The 18,282-nt window shown below is 39.0% G+C and overlaps 1 protein-coding gene across 4 annotated transcripts in view; it reads right to left on the bottom strand.

The window, feature by feature from the left end:
* Positions 1-5,434: 5,434 nt before the first annotated feature.
* The window catches only part of LOC100758550 (interferon-activable protein 204), a 45,846-nt gene continuing 32,998 nt past the window's right edge, over positions 5,435-18,282 (bottom strand). For 3 of the 4 annotated variants that reach the window (XM_035445745.1, XM_027418912.2, XM_027418913.2), the window contains 7 exons: positions 16,025-16,309; positions 14,448-14,569; positions 13,290-13,457; positions 10,349-11,545; positions 8,920-9,336; positions 6,833-7,021; positions 5,435-5,895 (listed from right to left, as the gene is read on the bottom strand). In XM_035445745.1, coding sequence (XP_035301636.1) covers positions 5,860-5,895; positions 6,833-7,021; positions 8,920-9,336; positions 10,349-11,545; positions 13,290-13,457; positions 14,448-14,569; positions 16,025-16,286 — 2,391 coding nt within the window. In that variant the 5' untranslated portion in view covers positions 16,287-16,309 and the 3' untranslated portion in view covers positions 5,435-5,859. The remainder of the gene's footprint in view (positions 5,896-6,832; positions 7,022-8,919; positions 9,337-10,348; positions 11,546-13,289; positions 13,458-14,447; positions 14,570-16,024; positions 16,310-18,282) is intronic. The other variant, XM_027418914.2, reaches the window with a different exon arrangement.

Raw genomic sequence — 18,282 nt, 5'->3', positions numbered from 1 at the left:
GCAAAAGTGAAGACTCCTCCCATTGTTCTTAGCTTTCGATTTCCCCAGCTACAAGATTTGATTTTCTCCTAACTGCTACACTTAACTTAGCATGAAAAACAAAGGTCTGCTGTACTCAGTTGTTTTTCTTGCATGTCTTCATAGGTTAATTTTGCTAAAGGTTTGTCAGTCTTGTTGACTTTTCTCAAAGGGGTAACTTTAATTGATTCTCTGTAATGTTTTTATTGCTTCAATTTTCTTGAGTTCAGCCCTGAGTTTGATAACTTCTGTCTGGCTACCGCTTTAGAGTACCTTTTATTCTTGTTTGTATTTCTAGAACCTTCAAATTACTAATATAATACTTTTATAGTTTTTTTTTTTTGACGTTGATACTTAGTGCTATGAACTTGGCTTTTAGAACACCACTCACTGTTTCTCATAGATTTGGTTATGTTGCATTTTAATTTTAATTCTTTTCTAAAAGGTGTTTAATTTCCTTCTTGATTTCTGTTGGGCCCAGTTTACATTAGTAGAGAGTTGTTAAGCTTCCATGAATTTGCATACTACTGTAGTGGCATCTTATTCTGCCAGTGGACTTGGGGTGTGGATGTGACCCTGTATAAGGAAGAGGAGGGGCATGTGTATCCCCTTTATCCAGAGGCAGTTCTTTGTCCCTCAAAGACAAATAAAAACCCCTTACCCCCTACCCTTGTCCCCTTCTTCTTTTCCCAGTCCCCATCCCCTTTACCACTGCCTCCCAGACCGTTCTAACACAGACCTCCCCTTTCCCACTCTTAAAATGACACATCATTTGCTGCTGTTTTTCCGCCTGAGTCAGAAAGCAGCCACTTTAACTTTTCTTCCCAGCTTAATAAATGATCTCTCTATGAAAACAGTCATTTGGGTGTGGTGTCTGCCTAATGTAGGATCTGGAAGGGAGCCCCACCTGTTTGGGAATCCCCTTCAAGTTTGGTGGCTTACTTAGGAAGGAGATAGATTATCTTGATTGTTTTTGTTTTTGCATTGAGAACTAAACATCTCTAGTGGATCTCTGTCCCTTCTTTGCTGTGTGGATGTTCAGCTTTTTTCTCCTTGTTATTCTGGTCTGACAGATTAGGCCAGGAAAACAATGCTTAGAATTTAGCCTTGGAATCACTCTAGGTGTTAAAGTTAAGACTCCAACTAGCCCCAGATCTCAAGCTCTAATTGGAGTTCTGGATTCAAATTCCAAATAGCTCCCAAATTGGTGCAGTGGCTGGTGCTGATGTTAGGTAAGCATCTCAGTACTAGAATTAATAGCAACTCCTCTAGGTGGACTTTTTCTGCCCTGGAAGCTGCTCCCAAATAACAACTCTGTTCAGTTTAGGAGTATTACTAACTAGGTTCTACAGCTTACATTAATCCATTTTTATTAATTTATGTGCTGCCCCAAGGCCTTTTTTTTTTTAACCTCATTTGTGAACTTTCCATGTTGTTTCTTCTGCATTTGGCTCATGACTTCCGACTCAACCCTTATTCTACCCACTGTCCTTTGTTTGGCTCTCCTGCCTAACCTTATCCTGTCCAGCTATTGGCCAGTAGCTTCTTTATGAAACCGATCACAGTGACATATAGTCACACAATGTAAAGGGGCATTCCACATTTCTCTCTTTTTCTCCCATTAAAAAAGGAAGGTTTTCACTTTAATAGAGTAAAATTATTCACAACAAAAAGAAGCTACTCTGACCAAGGCTGTGAGTAGCATTAAACTACAAATATAAACTTGATTATTTTAGGGTAACTGATAATAAGTTCTGTAGTTTGTAGTGAGTTTTTTGTTTTTTTTTGTTTTTTTTGTTTTGTTTTTTTTTTGTTTTGTTTTTTTTTTTTGTCCTACCAGCCAACTTCCAAATCCCTACACAGATACTTTTTATTAATTATGAAATCTCTGTCAACAATAGCATAGGATTCTTTTTTTAGCTAGATCTTATAACCCATTTCTATTGATTTCCTTGCTGCCATGTGGCTTAGGGCTTGTTACCTCATCTACATATCATGGTTTCTCCACATCTCCATGTGACTTTGCCCTTCCTCTTCCCATAGTCCTCTGTGCCCTAAAAATCCTGCCTAGCTATTAGCTGTTCAGCTATTTTACTTTATGAATCTGAGTGACATATCTTTACACAATGTAATTAAATATCACACAACAGAGGTTTCTCCCTGTGGCCTGCTCTCTCCAGGTGAGAAGTTTTGATGAAGTGTATATGCTAGGTATGAATTTACTCTTGTGTAACAGGTCTCAAGTCCAATCAGAAAGCAGTTGGTTACTATGCTTACAGTGAGGCCATCACTGTGTCAGGTATCCTACATTTTCTTTTGTCCAGAACTCAAAAAGAAACTGACAGAGAGGCTTCTGGTCTTCTCCATACTGTAAGTGGTACAAATTCAGGCAGGAGAGGAGTTGAGTCCCTCTGTAAACACCAGGGAGACTGCAGTTTCCTCCAAGATCTCACTCTTTCACTTTTCTTAGAGGAAAGCTTATTAACACACAGGGTATTTATCAAAAGCATGCAGAGTAGCAGGACATTTAAGAATGGGTGAGCCGGGCATTGGTGGCACATGCCTTTAATCCTAGCACTCAGGAAGCAGAGGCAGGCGGTTATCTGTGAGTTCCAGGCGAGCCTGGTCTCCAGAGCGAGTGCCAGAATAGGATCCAAAGCTACAAAGAATGGGTGGGAACTCCCATCCTGGAAGAAGTAAACAACTTAGAGGCTTCAGGAAGTCCCTGAAACCAGATATAATGGGGTCCTCCATCCCAAAGAATGTAAGGAGTGTTGCTAGATACTCTCAGATAAGATAATATGTCTAGACAAAATAGAGACCAGCCAAGCTACCTGGAAGAGGCTCAGACAAACTAACTAGGTGAAAAGGACACTCGCCTAAGCACTGTACTGTCTATAGGATGTCAAGGGTGCTCTAGGTTTCTAGTTGTTGTGAGCTGTTACTCCTTTTGAATGAAGTGGTGATATAGCTGTTTTTGAGTCATTCCTCCTCCTGTCAGCAACATCCCATGATATTACATGCTTTACATGATGTTACTATCAGCTTTACTTGTACCCGAACTTTAGCTTTGGGTGAGTAGATATTTGTTTAAACCTCTCCAGAACTATTGTCATACAACGTAGATAGAGGATAGTTCCAATCTACTTTATATAGGTATATTTAACAATGTTACTCTCATCTTTGTTGTACAGCATTTGTGGATTATATAAATTGAAAAGTTATGTCTATATAAGATATAATTCTCTGTATCAGACTATTACAGAAAGCATGTAATTTCCTTCTGTCTGAGTCTGTTTTGTGTTATGTCAAGACACTATAGATCTCCTGAGCTAATTGGGAGCATGGGGGAGGGGAGAGAGAGCTAGAAGAAAGAGAAGGGGAAAAGAGGAGGAGAGAGGAGGACATGAGAGAACAGGAAGATTTAGTCAGGGGAAGAAAAGAGGAGAGCAAGAAAAGAGATACCATAGTAGAGGGAGCCATTAAAGGTTTAAAGGGAATTCTGGCACTAGGAAAATGTCCAGAGATCTATAAGTTTGACCCCAACTAACAATCTAAGCAATAGTTGAGAGGCTACCTTAAATGCCATTCTCTGATAATGAGATTGATGACTACTTTATATGCCATCCTAGAGCCTTGATACAGCAGCTGATGGAAACAGAAGCAGAAACCCACAACTTAACCGTGAGATGAACTCTGGAATCCAGTTGCATGCAAAGTGATGAGCAAAGTGGTCAAGACCAGGCTGGAGAAACCCACAGAAACAGCTAACCTGAACAAGGGGTTGCTCATTGACCCTAGACTGATAGCTGGGAAACTAGCATATGGCTGTTCCAGACCCCCTGAATGAGGCGGTCAGTTTGGAGGTCTGGTTAATCTATGGGGCCTCTGGTAGTGGATCAGTATTTATCTACAGTACAAGAATGGACTTTGGGAGCCCACTCCGCATAGAGGGATGTTCTCTCAGTCCAGATACAAGGGCGGGGGGAGGTCTAGGCCATGCTCCAAATTTTAAATTCAAAACAAACTTCTTTTACATGTCAATCCCAGTTCCCTCTCCCTTCCCTCCTCCCTTACCCCCTACCACCCCCCTATCCTAACCTCTTTCTACTCCCCAGGGAGGGTGAGGCCTTCCATGGTGGATCTACAAAGTCTGTCATATCATTTGGAGCAGGGCCTTAGACTGCCCCCCCCTATTGTGTCTTGGCTGAGAGAGTATCCTTCTATGTAGAGTGGGCTCCCAAAGTCCATTAGTGTACTGGGGAATAAATACTGACCACTACCAGAGGCTCCATAGACTGCCAAGACCTCCAAACTGACAGCCTTGTTCTCGGGTTCTGAAACAGTCCTATGCTGGTTCACAAATGCTTTTCTAGTGACATTGATCTATTGATGGGAAGTGACCAAGGTGTAAACACACCCAAGTAAGCCCATATTTCCAGGATCACTAGAATGGGAAAGAAGACATGGATTTCCAAGATGAGAGATACACTCATTCTTAGCTCTTTCCTCCTCCTGCATTTATTTATTCTATTCCCACCTTTTCTTTGCCCTTAACTCCCTGTCAGATCATTGTCCTGTGTGATTGTTAATATTGATTGTGAAACAGACAGTATCTAGAATCACTCATGAGAATCCCTTGAGCTTGTGCATGAGGGACTTTCTAGACAGGGTTAGAATGTGCAAACACTTCTTTTAAGTGTGGGCAGTATTGTTGAATAGGTCAGCTCCTGAACTCAATAAAAAGAGAGAGACAGAGAGAGAGACTCACAAAAGGGGCACTCACCTCTGGAACTCACCTCATTCTGCATCCTGCTGTAATCACAATGTGACTGTCCATTACACTCTCCTCTACCACTAAAGCACGAGCAAGAATAAACCCGTTTCCTCCTTCAGTTGCTTTGGTCAGGTGTGTTTTCAGAGCAGGGAGAGAGTTAACAATACTCCAGAAAGGCCTCTCTGGGAGTCCTTACTAATTTCTTAATTCCTTTATCATAGGGCTTGCTCATTTGCTCTCAAGTTTTCTGGTGTTGAAATCGGAGTTGAGATTCCTTATTGTTGTAAATATTATTCCCCACTCTTAACATCCCACTTTGGGGGAATTCTTTGCTCAAATAATCAAATTCTATAACACACTTGCATTATTCAGCAAAACGGGTCTGAAGTCTTGTCCTCAGCATAGCAGTTTTGTAAATTGCACTCAAGGCTGAATTCAAATGTTTCCTGAGTCTTATTAAAGCTTGTCTTTTCTGGGCAGGACACAGTCTATTTGTTCTTGAACATGATTTGGCCTTAAACATCACACTTGAAACATGTATTCTACATATTTATCTGGAGGCCACTAACTTTTTATTTTACAGCAATTCTCAAATGGTTGAAAGATATTCCCAGCGAATCAATGCTTTAACAGAAAATGTGTCTTTTTAAGTTTAATATGTAAAACTTATAGATCACCAATTATAAAAGTTATAGATACAAACATTAAATTTAGATTAATACAGAAATGTATAAATTATAATAAAAAGCACCATTTCCTAGAATTAGGTGAGGTCCGGGATGTGGTGGCCTAGACCTTTTATCCAAGCATGAGGCATGCAGAAGCAGTTTGATCTGAGTTGGAAGCCAGCCTGATCTACAAAGTGAGTTCCAGGACAACAAGGACTAAACAGAGAAAGCCTGTATAAAAAACTGAAAAAAAAATTAGCTTGCTTTCATAGGTACAGTATTTCAACAGGTCATATATACATTTATTTTTCTGGACTTGGATCATATTTCCATAAACAGTATCCTTGGCATCCAGGTTTTCAGGAGTATGGTTCTAGGGAGCTTTTCATAACTGCATCAGTGTTGATGGAGTTTCTTTTTGACATTGATGACCTTGAAGAAGAAAACATTGAGGTTAGATCAGTTGAAATGTAGATGGTTCCACACTTCTGTCTACATTCCTACGAACTAGTCAGCATGAGTCACATCCCCTTTCTCACTCTGGCCTATCTCTATAATAACTCTCTGTCCTTACAGTCAGCTTTCTTCCCTAGTTTAGACTATGAAAATAACTAGTCACTCCTACAGGCTTGAGCACAAAGCTATAGTGGAGAGGAAACTGCTGAGGCACCTGGGCTAAAGACTGAGTTGCAGAGTCTCACTGAACTGCAGGTTGGGTGGAGGGTGAAAAGGCTTTGCTGGTGCAGCTGCCATGGGGAAGGTTTGGAACTTTGCCTGATGGTCTGAGAATGATGATACTGTAAATATCCGGGTGACCCCTTTTATTTCTTCTGTTTCCACTGTAATAGTGGCCTTTAAATAAAAGTGTAGAATGAACCCCACACAGTGTATGAGTATGACAAGGATTGTGGATTTTAGCATATTGTGGTCCGATTCGCTCATGGAAGCCTTGGGAACTTAACAATTTCTGTTCATGATCCTCTGCAACAGAATGTATTTGAATGTTATAGATGAAGACCCCAAGTTCTTTGTGTTTTAGTCTTTGGTAAATTTGAAAAATCAGAGAGTCGGAATTTGAAAGAAACATCTTAACCTGATTCCTACCAAATTTTCTCTTTATTTTGATAAATGAGATGGTTTTTATATTTTAGCTAAACAGATAACAACTTTTTGAGTCTTTCTGAATTTATTTTCTTTATTATGATTTAAAAATCCTTACTTAAAATATAATGGAATAAAGTTTACTAAATATACAAAGATTAATTTGCCCACAGTTGCTGGATTTTCTATGCAATGCCAAAGTCAAATTTTACTAGAATATTAAAAAAATATGATTCTTAGGAAGAATCGTATTTCCCGGAGCACATACCTGCATGTAACTGTGCCTTACAGACTTCAGCTGCCATGTGTCTTCACTTGAGGACAATTCAAAGCAGACAAGTCGAAGTTTATTGCCTGGCTCACACTTGATACTGGTCAGTCGTCCATAGACGACCACTTCCATTTTCCCGGTATCATCTTCTATACCATAGTAAATGAAGTTATTCCTCTCAGTTTTCTGAAAAACAAGTTTACTTTTATCCTTTTGGAAATGTGTCAAAGCTTGTCACATTGATGAGAATAAAGAGTGTCAGCATAAAGCTGTTCCTGACAAGGCAAGTATGACACTCAGGTTTAGAATCACAGGCACAAGGGCCAGTGAGATGGCTCAGGGGGTAAGAGTAATGGTGTTGGCAAGTCTGATTGCCTGGGTCCATTACCAGGACACATGGTAGAAGGACAGAACTTGTTCTTGGATTTTCTCTTCTGACTCCACAATAGTTTCATGGCCTTTGTGTTTCCTCTCAACCCTCCCCGACAATATATAGAAATAACTGAAAAAATAGAATTATAGGAACAAAGGAGATTAAGATGTTTAGGTGAGCACATCGGTTTTTTTTTGGAAATCACTCTGGAGGTTTTGTGAGCCTAGCCTTTAATGACTGAGCCATGAGTGCAGCCCTTAGAAGCCACTGTTAAGTTTTACCTACCTGAAGACTTCATCTACTGGGTGTCTTTAGGACAATGAATGTCTTACTAAATACTAGTGGTAATATATCAGAATAGCTAAGGTTTCCTAAGGCTCACAATCAGAGATCAAAAATAAAAAAAAAAATAAGGAACAAGATCCTTTTAATTACAATTGCAGGTTTCTTAGGTATCTCAGGAGGTCTAACAAGAAAGGCCTCACTGTGAGTCTGAGAAATACTATTATAAGTCTTATTTTTACATTTATTTTAATTTTTATTTAAAATAACATTACTTTCAAAGAACATGTTCTGATCATAGTTTATCCTCCCCTACCTCCTCCTAGATAATCCTCTCCTTCCACCCTTCCAACTCCATACCTCCTCTCTCTCTCTCTCTCTCTCTCTCTCTCTCTCTCTCTCTCTCTCTCTCTCTCTCAAGAAAACTGACAGGTGAATAGAGAAGACAAACCAGCAAGAATAAAACAGAATGAGGAAACTAGCAAATATAAAAAAGAAACAGAATGAGAAACAAATAGACACACACCTTTTTAAATGGATCACGTTTGCTCAAATCTGATATCAATTCAATCTATTACTTCTTAATATTTCAAAAGTTAAATTTACAGCATTTAGTCCTGGTATTTTAGTTTGTGTTCCACTTAGTTTACTTATTAATTGTGTAACCAATGTAGCAACATAGTCAAAAACAGCATGATGAAAGTAAAAAGCCGTGGCCGATTCATACACAGTGTATTATGAAATCATACATTGAACAAGCATACTAATGAATTGGTGCATTGTTACTTAAACAAACACCAGAAAGTCACAGATTTCCTTTAATATCTTCAATTTCTTTGTGCCTCATTATAAATTGTGATATTAAACCAATCTGTTAATCTCCACGTTCTCTCATTATTTAAAATGTTAGTCATTCCTTCAAAAGATCTTGATAAAAAGAAAAGAATATGATAATGAGAGCACATTAAAGAAATAATCCTAGCATGTTGGACAGGGCTTCATTCTAGTGCAAAATAGTCCATTTGAATTTTTTTTATTGTCATCATCTGTAACTGTATCTAGGCTATGGCTGACTCTGTATTTACAACCGAATTGCCAAGAATATGGGTAAGGAAGCTTTCAAAGTAATAAACTCTGAAAGGAAAGTGTGTTATAAACTGAACAGTGTCTGGGAATAAGATGGCTATAGATGGATTGTCATAGCTGTGAAAATGCTAAAGCTTGTTGATGAATCCCTTTCTAAACAATTTTCATGGTGCTACCTTGAGGAGAAGAATGATTAGAAATTATCCCAATACCCACAGTGAGTAAACCTTAGGCAACTCTTTCTGAAAAGAAGGGCAATTACTTGCTGTGTTAAGTAACCTGAGCAAGTTAAAACCTAAAGTCAGATTGCAGAAGAAATTTTACAAATAATGCAATGGCTTACCGTAAATACCATAAATTCTCCATTCACATATGTTCCTTTTGTTTGTGAGAAAAGATCCTTGATTTTAGGAGTTGCATTGGCTCTTTGCTTCAGTGCATTTGAGATAACCATCGTTTGGTTAACATTCACATCAGACACACAGGCAGCTTTGTGTATCTCCAGAAATCCATTGGCACCAAAATAATCGGATATTGAAATGATCTTTTTTGGAATGAACTTGTCCTTTAGGGTTAGGTCAAAAACCTTCACTCTGAAGAATTCAGTCTCAGTAGCCACTGTGGCATGGAACATCCATAGGTCTTTAATCAAATCATAAGTAAATGGTTCTGTTACTTTCAACACCATCACTTCTTTGGGTCCTTGCTGATGTCCTTCTTCCTTAGAAGGCTCCTTTGGTATGTTCCCTCTCCCTAGTGTCTGCATAAAACACACACATGATAAACATAATTCAGGCAGATCACAATACACAAATCCAATGTGTATAGAGTTGAGGACATCTAAACAACGATTGCCATAATGTGAACTAGATAAAGGAAGAAATGGATATTTACCTACTGATTCCATTTAATACTAATTTTATCTGGTAGATAAAGGGATTATACTTATAGTTGTGGGGAATGAACCTACAGCCTCCAATGCTCTATTCAAGTCTCTTATCTAGGATCATTTTGAAGATTTCAATTACAAAACCTTGACTAAAAAGTCAGAGCTTTCTGGTAAAGGGTTAGGTAGGCATCCCCAGGAAGATTTCCCTTAAATATTGTTAATCAGAAAGGGTTCAGGCCAGCAGCTATTCTTTTTGCATAATAGCAGGCGCGGAGGAGAATCCGGGAACAGATAAAATTCATGAAGTCATTTTAATTTGATCACCTGACTCCTAAGCATCCTATTACATTTCTGAGTATCAGAAGAGTACTTTGGAATGTAAGAACTCTGTAGAACTGAAAGAGGAAAGCATGGTGGCAGTCGTGGCTAACCTGGGTACCAGCACAGAAAGGCAGCTATAACTGAGAGCAGTCTCTGAAATCTGACTTCAAAACAGATAGACTTCACCCTGTGAGTGGTAGGGTTTAACTCAGATTCTTGATATTTGTGTGATAACACCAGGAGGCATATTTCCAGTATAACCGGAGCAGCGATTCAAAATATGAAAACAACACCTTGACAACAACTGCAAGGTGTAAAATTAAATAAGAAAATGTCTCACTATATTCCTTACACGTCAGGTGATCACTGAGTCAGACATTGTCTTAATAGAGTAGAACATACAAAATATTTTCAAGTTGAATGTAGGGAAGGATCAGTAACTATACACAATAAAAATGAATGATTATTTATATAAAATTTTGTGTGCACATAGATTAACTAAGAAGCCTTTCAACTTTGGGCTAATCTCTGTCCTTATATTTTGAGAACAGAAAGTCATTACCCTGTATGGACTGCTCTTTGTCGTTGCTTGAGGCACCAGAGAAGACCGAAGACTGCTGGATGCTGGTGTTGGACACACCCGTGGAGACAGGAGACTGCTGGATGTTGTTGCTGAAGGCATCTGAGGAGCCTGGACATTCCTAGAGGATTTTTCTTTAGGACAAGGAAGGGCCTGCCCACTTCTGGGTGCTACTACTCCTGGAGGCACTTGAGTGGTGCCCACACTCTTAGATCCTGTAACTGGAGGAGCATGAAGAGGATGGGTAAAGTTGGCTGCTGCTCCTGGATGCATTTGAGTGGTCTGGACTCTGCTTGTCTCTATTGGTAGAGGCACCTGAGGAGCTGCAAGACTCTTGGATGTTGGTGGTGGAAGTACCTGAGAAGTCTGGAGACTACTAGCTGTTGTTGCTGGAGATGGCAAAGCCAGGAAATAAATAGGTACAGTGTCTAAGGGACCTGGGACCTTGGTATTCCTGGGTGCTCTTACCGTAGCCCAGTTAAGAGTCTGAATGTCGCTTGATGGTGCTCTTAGAGGCACCTGAGTGGTGCAGGCATTTCTGGACACTGCTTCAGGGAGTGTGTGGGGAACCTGCACATTGATGGAGGCTGTTGCTGGAGATGTCGTTATGTCCTGGGCTTTTCTTTTCAATGTTGCAGAAGGAACTCTAGGGGTTTGGACACTTCTGGGTGCTAATATTTGAGAACTGGGAGGAGCCTGCATGCTATTGAAGGCTACTGCGGTAGGTGGGCAAAGATTCTGGGTACTGCTGGGCACTGATACTGGAGACATTTGAGGAGCATTGAGAGAGCTGGACACTGTTTCTGAAGGCATGTGAGGGACCCCCACACTACTGGATGGTGTTGCTGAAGATACACTAGGAGCTTGGACAGCACTGGACAGTGTTAGAGGCACAGGAAAGTTCTGGTGCATGCTGGAGTTTGATGCTGGAGATATTGGAAAAGTCAGGCTAGGTGGTCCTGGAGAACCATGAGACTTTTTTGAAGTGAAGCCTGTTAATGGAGGTGCACAAGGAGTCTTGATGCTTCTAGAAGCTGTTGATGAAAGTCCCTGAGGAGACTGCAGTTCACTGGCAGCTGAGGAGATGTCATTTGCTGACAATTCTTGAAGCTGGTGTTTTTTCTGGGGAACTTCTGTGGTTATAGTACTATGATTTTTGATGCCTGTGTTTTTCTGTTTCTAAAGCAAATTAGGATTGAGATATTGTTTAATACAGTTTAATGGTTTTTTAAAAGAATGCCAAGAATATCTTTTTACTGTCTCTTCTGAAAAGATTAATTTTACCCTGTCAGCTTTCTCCTGGGATGAAGGAAGCATTTTAGAACATACTGAAGTATTTCTAACACCTAGCTTCCACCCTTCCTAATAGACATAGACATTACAACTTCTCTAACAAGCTAGGTGCTGAATTTTCATTGGTCTGAGACAGGATACTAGCTGAAAATATCTTACAAAACTGGTCAAATATTATTTGGTTTGGTTCAACTCTTAGTTATTTTCTGGGAAATGAAGTTTATAGTAAAATTGGCTATTTCTGTACTTTTCTTCATGTAAACTTTCTAATCCATCAACTATTCAATCCTTATTTTGCATACAGGGAGCCCATCCCCCCACAAACACTTTCAGGTGATGTGACTGAAATTGTGTGACAGGTACTATAAAAAAGTGGATTTTGGTGGAAGGGGATGCAGCTCAGTTGGTAGAGGGCTGGACTAGCATGCCTGAAGCCCATTTGGATTCATTTAAACCTTTGTTTAGGTTTTTAAAATTGCCATAATTCCAGTTAAACAAAACTTTTACACATGTGAGAAATCCTTGTGCTTCAGGCAACAGATCTAGTTATGGTCTTCATCACACTTTTATAATCTTAGAACTATAAAATTTTAAAGATTATAAATTTTCCTTTAAAAGTGAAGTTAGTATGCAAACACATTTGTGTAAGTGAATTGGCCCTTTTATTCCTGTTATCTTTTTATGTTTTTGATTGCTCAAGGTAAAAGTCTCCTAAAATGCAAAAACTGCTATGAAGCTAATGCCATTCAAGTTAGAATTATCATTAACTGTAAACTATTTTCCAAGATTGTGTACATTTTGAATTATATTGTTGTCATCATTTATAAAAACACTTAATTAGATGTGGCTAAGGAATTACCATGCTAAATAATGGGACTCAACCATTTATAAAGACTAAATGCTAGGCACATCTAGTATTCAACACAATTGCACTGTGTAGTAAAATAAGATTTGTGTAAATTCCAGTCGGGATTTCAACATACTTGCCTGATTAGTGGAGGGTATATGTGTATACTAGGGTATGAGAGTAGATGAGGAGTTATTTCAAGGTTATGGTCATTGTAATTATATTAAGAAGGCATGGAAATGGGGACAGGATGTTGTTCCCTTTGATGAGGAATGGCTGGAAAGGTTTAGTCTATGCCTGGAAGGATCTGAAGGTGATTCTCAGCAAAAGTGACCATTACAGTTATACAGTACTTGGTTAGTGAGTGGACAGGGATAAAGACTTCCAAGCGGGGAAATAGCATGTGTCAAAACACCTGCAGAATAGAAAACAGAATGGTGACAATAACATCTGAAGTTAGATCACTAGCGAAGGGTAAAGGACTGAGAAGAAACTGGGCAATAGGGATTGATACAGTTTTCTGTTTACCCTTGTTAGTCTAACCAGTACTTTCTTCTGAACCCTAAGCAGAAAGTTTGTTGTTAACAATAGAAATCATTTCATAAATACTTACCTTTTCAGTCCCATGGAGGCTGTGATACTTGGTTAGATAACTTAACGAACTATTTAATAATATAAGGATAATCTTTGTAATTGGTAACCATTGAGATATATTTCCAAGATTGTGGAGAGTCCAGTGATATGCTTGGGAAGGGGCAAGTCCTGGGAATAGGAAAGTGGTACCTTGTTTGTGGAACTGCTGGATGGTGTTGGTGGAGGCTTTTGAGGAGTCTGGAGACATCCTTGATCTGTTTGTGTGCTGCCTTGTGAAGGTTCTGGAAGTTGAGTTGTCTCCTGGGTGAGCTTCTTTTTATTGCCACCTTCAGATTTTGTGGGTATTTTTCTCTTTTTCTGAAAGAACCATGTTTATTTTTCTTTATTGACTTTCCCATGTGTGGGAAATTGAATCGCTGGCTTTATACATGCAAAGTTGTACTTTTCTATACAGTTTTATCCCCAGGCCTAAAAATGTCATTAGTACTAAGCAAAGAAGAATATTTACATGACCACAAGAATATTTCTTTTATTACTGGATTCTAATTATATTTGTGTAACCTCATTCTTAAAATCTGGATTGCATAGTGTGGATGTTTGAATAATAATGTCCTGCATAGACTCACAGAAGTGACCAACAATGCTTGGTCACCAGGGATTGTCAGCATTAGGATGTGGGTCCTTGTTGGAGTAGGTGTACTTTGTTGGAGGAAGTGTGTCTCTGAGGTTTCAGATGCTTAAGCCAGGACCAGTGTGTCTCTATCTTCCTGCTGCTTGGAGATCAAGATGTAGAACTGTGGACTACCTCTCTAGCACAATGTCTGCCTGAATGCTGCCATGCTTCTCTCCATGACAATAATTGACCAAAACTCTGAATACAAGGAAGTCTCAATTAAATTTGTCTTTTGATAAGAGATGGTATAGTCATGGCATCTCTTCAAAGCAATATAAACCCTAATTCAGAGATATGTGATTGTCTTGTAGAGGAGTAGAAAAATCACATCTATCTCACCCTATTTATCCCTGTGGTGTTCAAAAGTATTTGGTGTAGAATTACAAGCATCATATTAGGTTTTCTGTTTGTAAATCCAGGTCACAAGCTACTGATATTTCAGTAAATGGTCTTCAAAAAGCCACATAGGGATTGTGTGTTTGCATCATGGGGGGTTACACTGTACTAATTAGATCACACGGTAAATCTGGCACAAAGTGAATGAACTTGCTGACTTATAACCCTGTTCTCACTAGGACCTTGGACTAAACAGATAGAGTACGACATCTTTCTAAGGAATTAAGAAGGTAAGGAACTCGAGTAGAAACTTTTTGGTGGGAGATTGGGCACTTTACCTTTAAAGAGTCTTTATTATTGTTGGCGTCATCATCAGTGGGAAGAGATTGGGAACTACTGGGTTCATCTTGCTTTGCTTTTTTCACTGCAGTCTTAGTTTTTTCTTTCTTTTGCTTTTTAACTACAGGGATGAAGAAAACACAATAAATCCAGGGAAATGGTTAAGATGGCTGAACCTCATTCAGAATTATTTCATTTTCTTTGTAAAAACTGAAATTAGTAATTTATTCCATTTTCATTAGCGATTTTACAGAAAGTCAGTGATTTCATGTTGATTTTAACAAAACTCAATCCTTCAATTTTACCAATGTAGACTCAGGAGCCAGATGTTTGAGTGAAAGCCTAGTAGCTCACAGAGCCATAGTAAACACCCAGCTGACCTTCCTATTTCACTGGTGTCCCATAAACCCCCTTTTCCTATACTGTCTCAAAGCAAAATCTCTCAAACCCAGTGTCCCTCACTTCTACTTCCTGTCCTTCTCTCTCACCATCCTCCTGGCTTCCTCTTGCTCTCTGTTTTTCCTTAGTAATCATATGTTCACTTCCTGTCAGCTGGTTGCTTGCTCTGCCTCTTGACCTAGGGTTGACATTATTTAATCCTCTTTACAATACTCAAGCAGAAATCTGTTGGCTTAAGTGTGTGAGCTAGGGCTGAACCCGACCAAACCTAGAAAGATTTTTTTCCAGGTAAATAATGTAATCTCTGGGTGTACAATGTGATCAAATATCCTGCCACACTTTCAAGAACTATTTCTTCTGTACTCGTGTCTGTGTGTTCAGCTTCTCCATCTTGGGAAGTTCTGTTTTTGTCAGTACAGACCTGACACATTCATCTTATCCCCCAGACTGATTTAAAAAACATGATAATTTTATGATAATAGCAATAAGTCAACTTCTAAGCAGTATCATTCCCAGTCATAGAAAAAGAGAAACAATTTTTATTTGATATTTGATGTAACCAAATAATAGCATTGGAGTTTTACTTCTATATTGGGAATATATCTTTCTACATAATTCAGGGTATTCTTAATCTGCAGGTCTCCTTGAATAAGCCTCCTTGTGCTAGATTCTCAGGTCAGAGTTGTGTAACATTATGCCCAATATTTTTTAAAACCAGTGTCTTTATAAAGACAACCTTCTTCACATCTCTAAAGTACAGACTTCTACTTAAATATTAGATCACATTTCTTACCAAAAAAGGAATTAATGAAAGGGCAATATTTTTAAGCATGTGTTAGTTTGCTCTATTTAAAAGCTTTAAATGATTTTTTAAAAAGTTTACTTTATCCTTTTTTAGTTTTTCTATCATGTTGGGTATTCTAATCTCTCTTGACAACTGATATTTATTTTATTTACATCCAAAGCAAAAGATGTCTACCAGAAATATATCACATTTCTTTATAAGAAGGGATTTCTCAAAATCATTTTGTTGACATCTGAAAGCTTCCACTCCTATAGTTTCTACATCATACAATGGGAAAGAGACCTATCATCTCTGTTTACTGCAGGAAGCTAGAAAATTTGGGGTGGGGAGAGAGCAGAGAAGGGATGAGTCTCCTGTGTGCTCCCTTGTTACCTTTTGCCTTCTCTTTTTTAAGCTTTTTAGCAAGGTCTTCAAGTTCTTTAATGCCTTCACAGACTTTTATCAGTTTGTCCAGTCCAGCATCTTGTGGGAATGTGTCCTCCATTATGTCAGCCACCTGAATTCTGTCATATTCATCTTGCAATTTTTTAGTTAGATTTAGTTCTTTTCTTAATAAGGACTTGATTGTTCTAAAATGGTAGTCATCCATGACCTCAAATCCTTTTAAGAGAACAATTTTCTTGTATTCACTCATTATATATAAAACTATGGACAATCCTAAAAGAAGAAAATGGACATAATATTACACATATATACAGACAATTCCAAAATATGGGCATTCTGCATTCTTTTTTCTTTTCTTTTCTTCTTTTTTTCTTTTTTTTCTTTTTTCTTTTTTTTTTTTTTGGTTTTTCGAGACAGGGTTTCTCTGTGTAGCTTTTGCAGCCTATCTTGGCACTCACTCTGGAGACCAGGCTGGCCTCAAACTCACAGAGATCCGCCTGCCTCTACCTCCCGAGTTCTGAGATTAAAAGCATGTACCACCAATGCCTGGCTAAAATATGGGCATTCTTGTGTGAATGAATGACCCCACTTGACCATATTGTCCATAATGGCAGGTGGGAGAAAAACAGAGTTCAATATAAGCTGTGCTGCAGTGCAAGATGGATGCAGAGCTTCTGTCTTAGTAAACAAGTTTAGGAAATCCTTCCCCATTAGTCACTGAAGGTGACTTAGGCCAGTGGCAGCTGCAGCAGATGAAAAGTGATGGAGTCAGTAATTGTTGCAGTGTTCATAGTCTAGTCTATGATTATTGAAATCTTGTGTCCCTTTCCATCCTTATTTGGTGCTGGAGCCTGTTCCTGGGTATCTGCATGTGGGTTTCTGGTTTGTCTCATTCTTAAGTGCTCTATATGCTAATGGACTGCATCTTACTACAGTGTACCTGGATGAACAATTGCTGAAGTAACACGGCCCATGCTGAGCCACTGAACCTTGTCCACTAGGCTTCCCCTCAAACACCACCTCATTTTAAAATCACGCTCTCCTGGGCTTGTGATCTTTGGGTCCTTTGTGCTCATGTCACTGTCAATTTCCCAAACATCTACATACATTCCAGAGAAGCACCCCAGAATTTATTGGGTGGAATTGTGTCAGTAGCTTCTTGTTTTTATCTTTTCAGCCTTGACTTAGTGATTCTTATTTGTTCATAGACACAGTTTTCTACCTACAAGTTGTACCATGAATTCTAGTTGTTCTTAATAGTAAAAACTCAGAGTCAGCTATCAGGGGATGAAAATTGTAGGATCAGAGAAGAAAAGCAGGCAGCCACTACAGAGTTTTTTACCTCTATGAATGCTCAGACCAAAAGAGTGATCCTCGGGATGCTTCCTCAGACTGCTTCAGATTACCTGCTTCAATTTATGCCCACTAGATTCTGGATTATCAATATATGTTCAGCCTCACTGCTAAAAAGCTAAACACTTTAAATGTTAAGTCTCTTTAAAATGCCTAAAGTATCCCCCAAATTTCAAAGCGTCCACTCTAAAATATCCAAAGTCTCTCTAAAGTTCCAAAATCTTTAAAATTCAACATATCTCAACTCTGAACTATTGCAAAATAAAAAAGTTAAATACCTTCTTATTCTAAAAGAGGAAAACCAGGTCATAATTATATTCAAACCACAGCAAAATCAAAATTCAAGAGTGTAGAAAGATTCTCTGGGCTCTAAGGGAACTTGGCAGCTCCATTTCTCCTCCTCTTCCATCCAAACACATACAGTGATTCTCCTATGCTTAGGCTACCTCTCTCCACACCTGCTACTGTCCTTGGCGGACATCCCATGGTACTGACATCTCAGAAATTCTGGAGTTCCAAATGCACCTGGGCTGTATCTTCACCAATGGAGTTTCATGGCCTTTCACAGTGACAAACCTCAGCTATTCCCCATGACCCCTTCATGCCTCCAAAACAGTGGCAACTGGGTGAGTCTTTCACATTACAAGTTTGGTTGTCAGCACAAGGCACAGCCTTGTCCCCTTCTGGACCACAAATTCAAATTCTATGTACTGATGGTGAGAAGAACCCTTCTTGATCACAGCCAATTCTTGAGTCCCAGCTGACCAGAACCACAGATTTGAAATTCAAAATATTGAGTGGTCTCAGTAGATTCTTTAGGGGATTCTCTGCTTTCCCTCTGAAATTTTCAAGCCAGACCTGTACCATCTGCACTGTCCTCTGTAAGTTCCCAC

Source organism: Cricetulus griseus, chromosome 5, assembly GCF_003668045.3.
Source record: "Cricetulus griseus strain 17A/GY chromosome 5, alternate assembly CriGri-PICRH-1.0, whole genome shotgun sequence".
NCBI lineage: Eukaryota > Metazoa > Chordata > Mammalia > Rodentia > Cricetidae > Cricetulus > Cricetulus griseus.
Note: the sequence above shows the minus strand (reverse complement) of the source record. Positions and strands in the feature narration are given on the sequence as shown.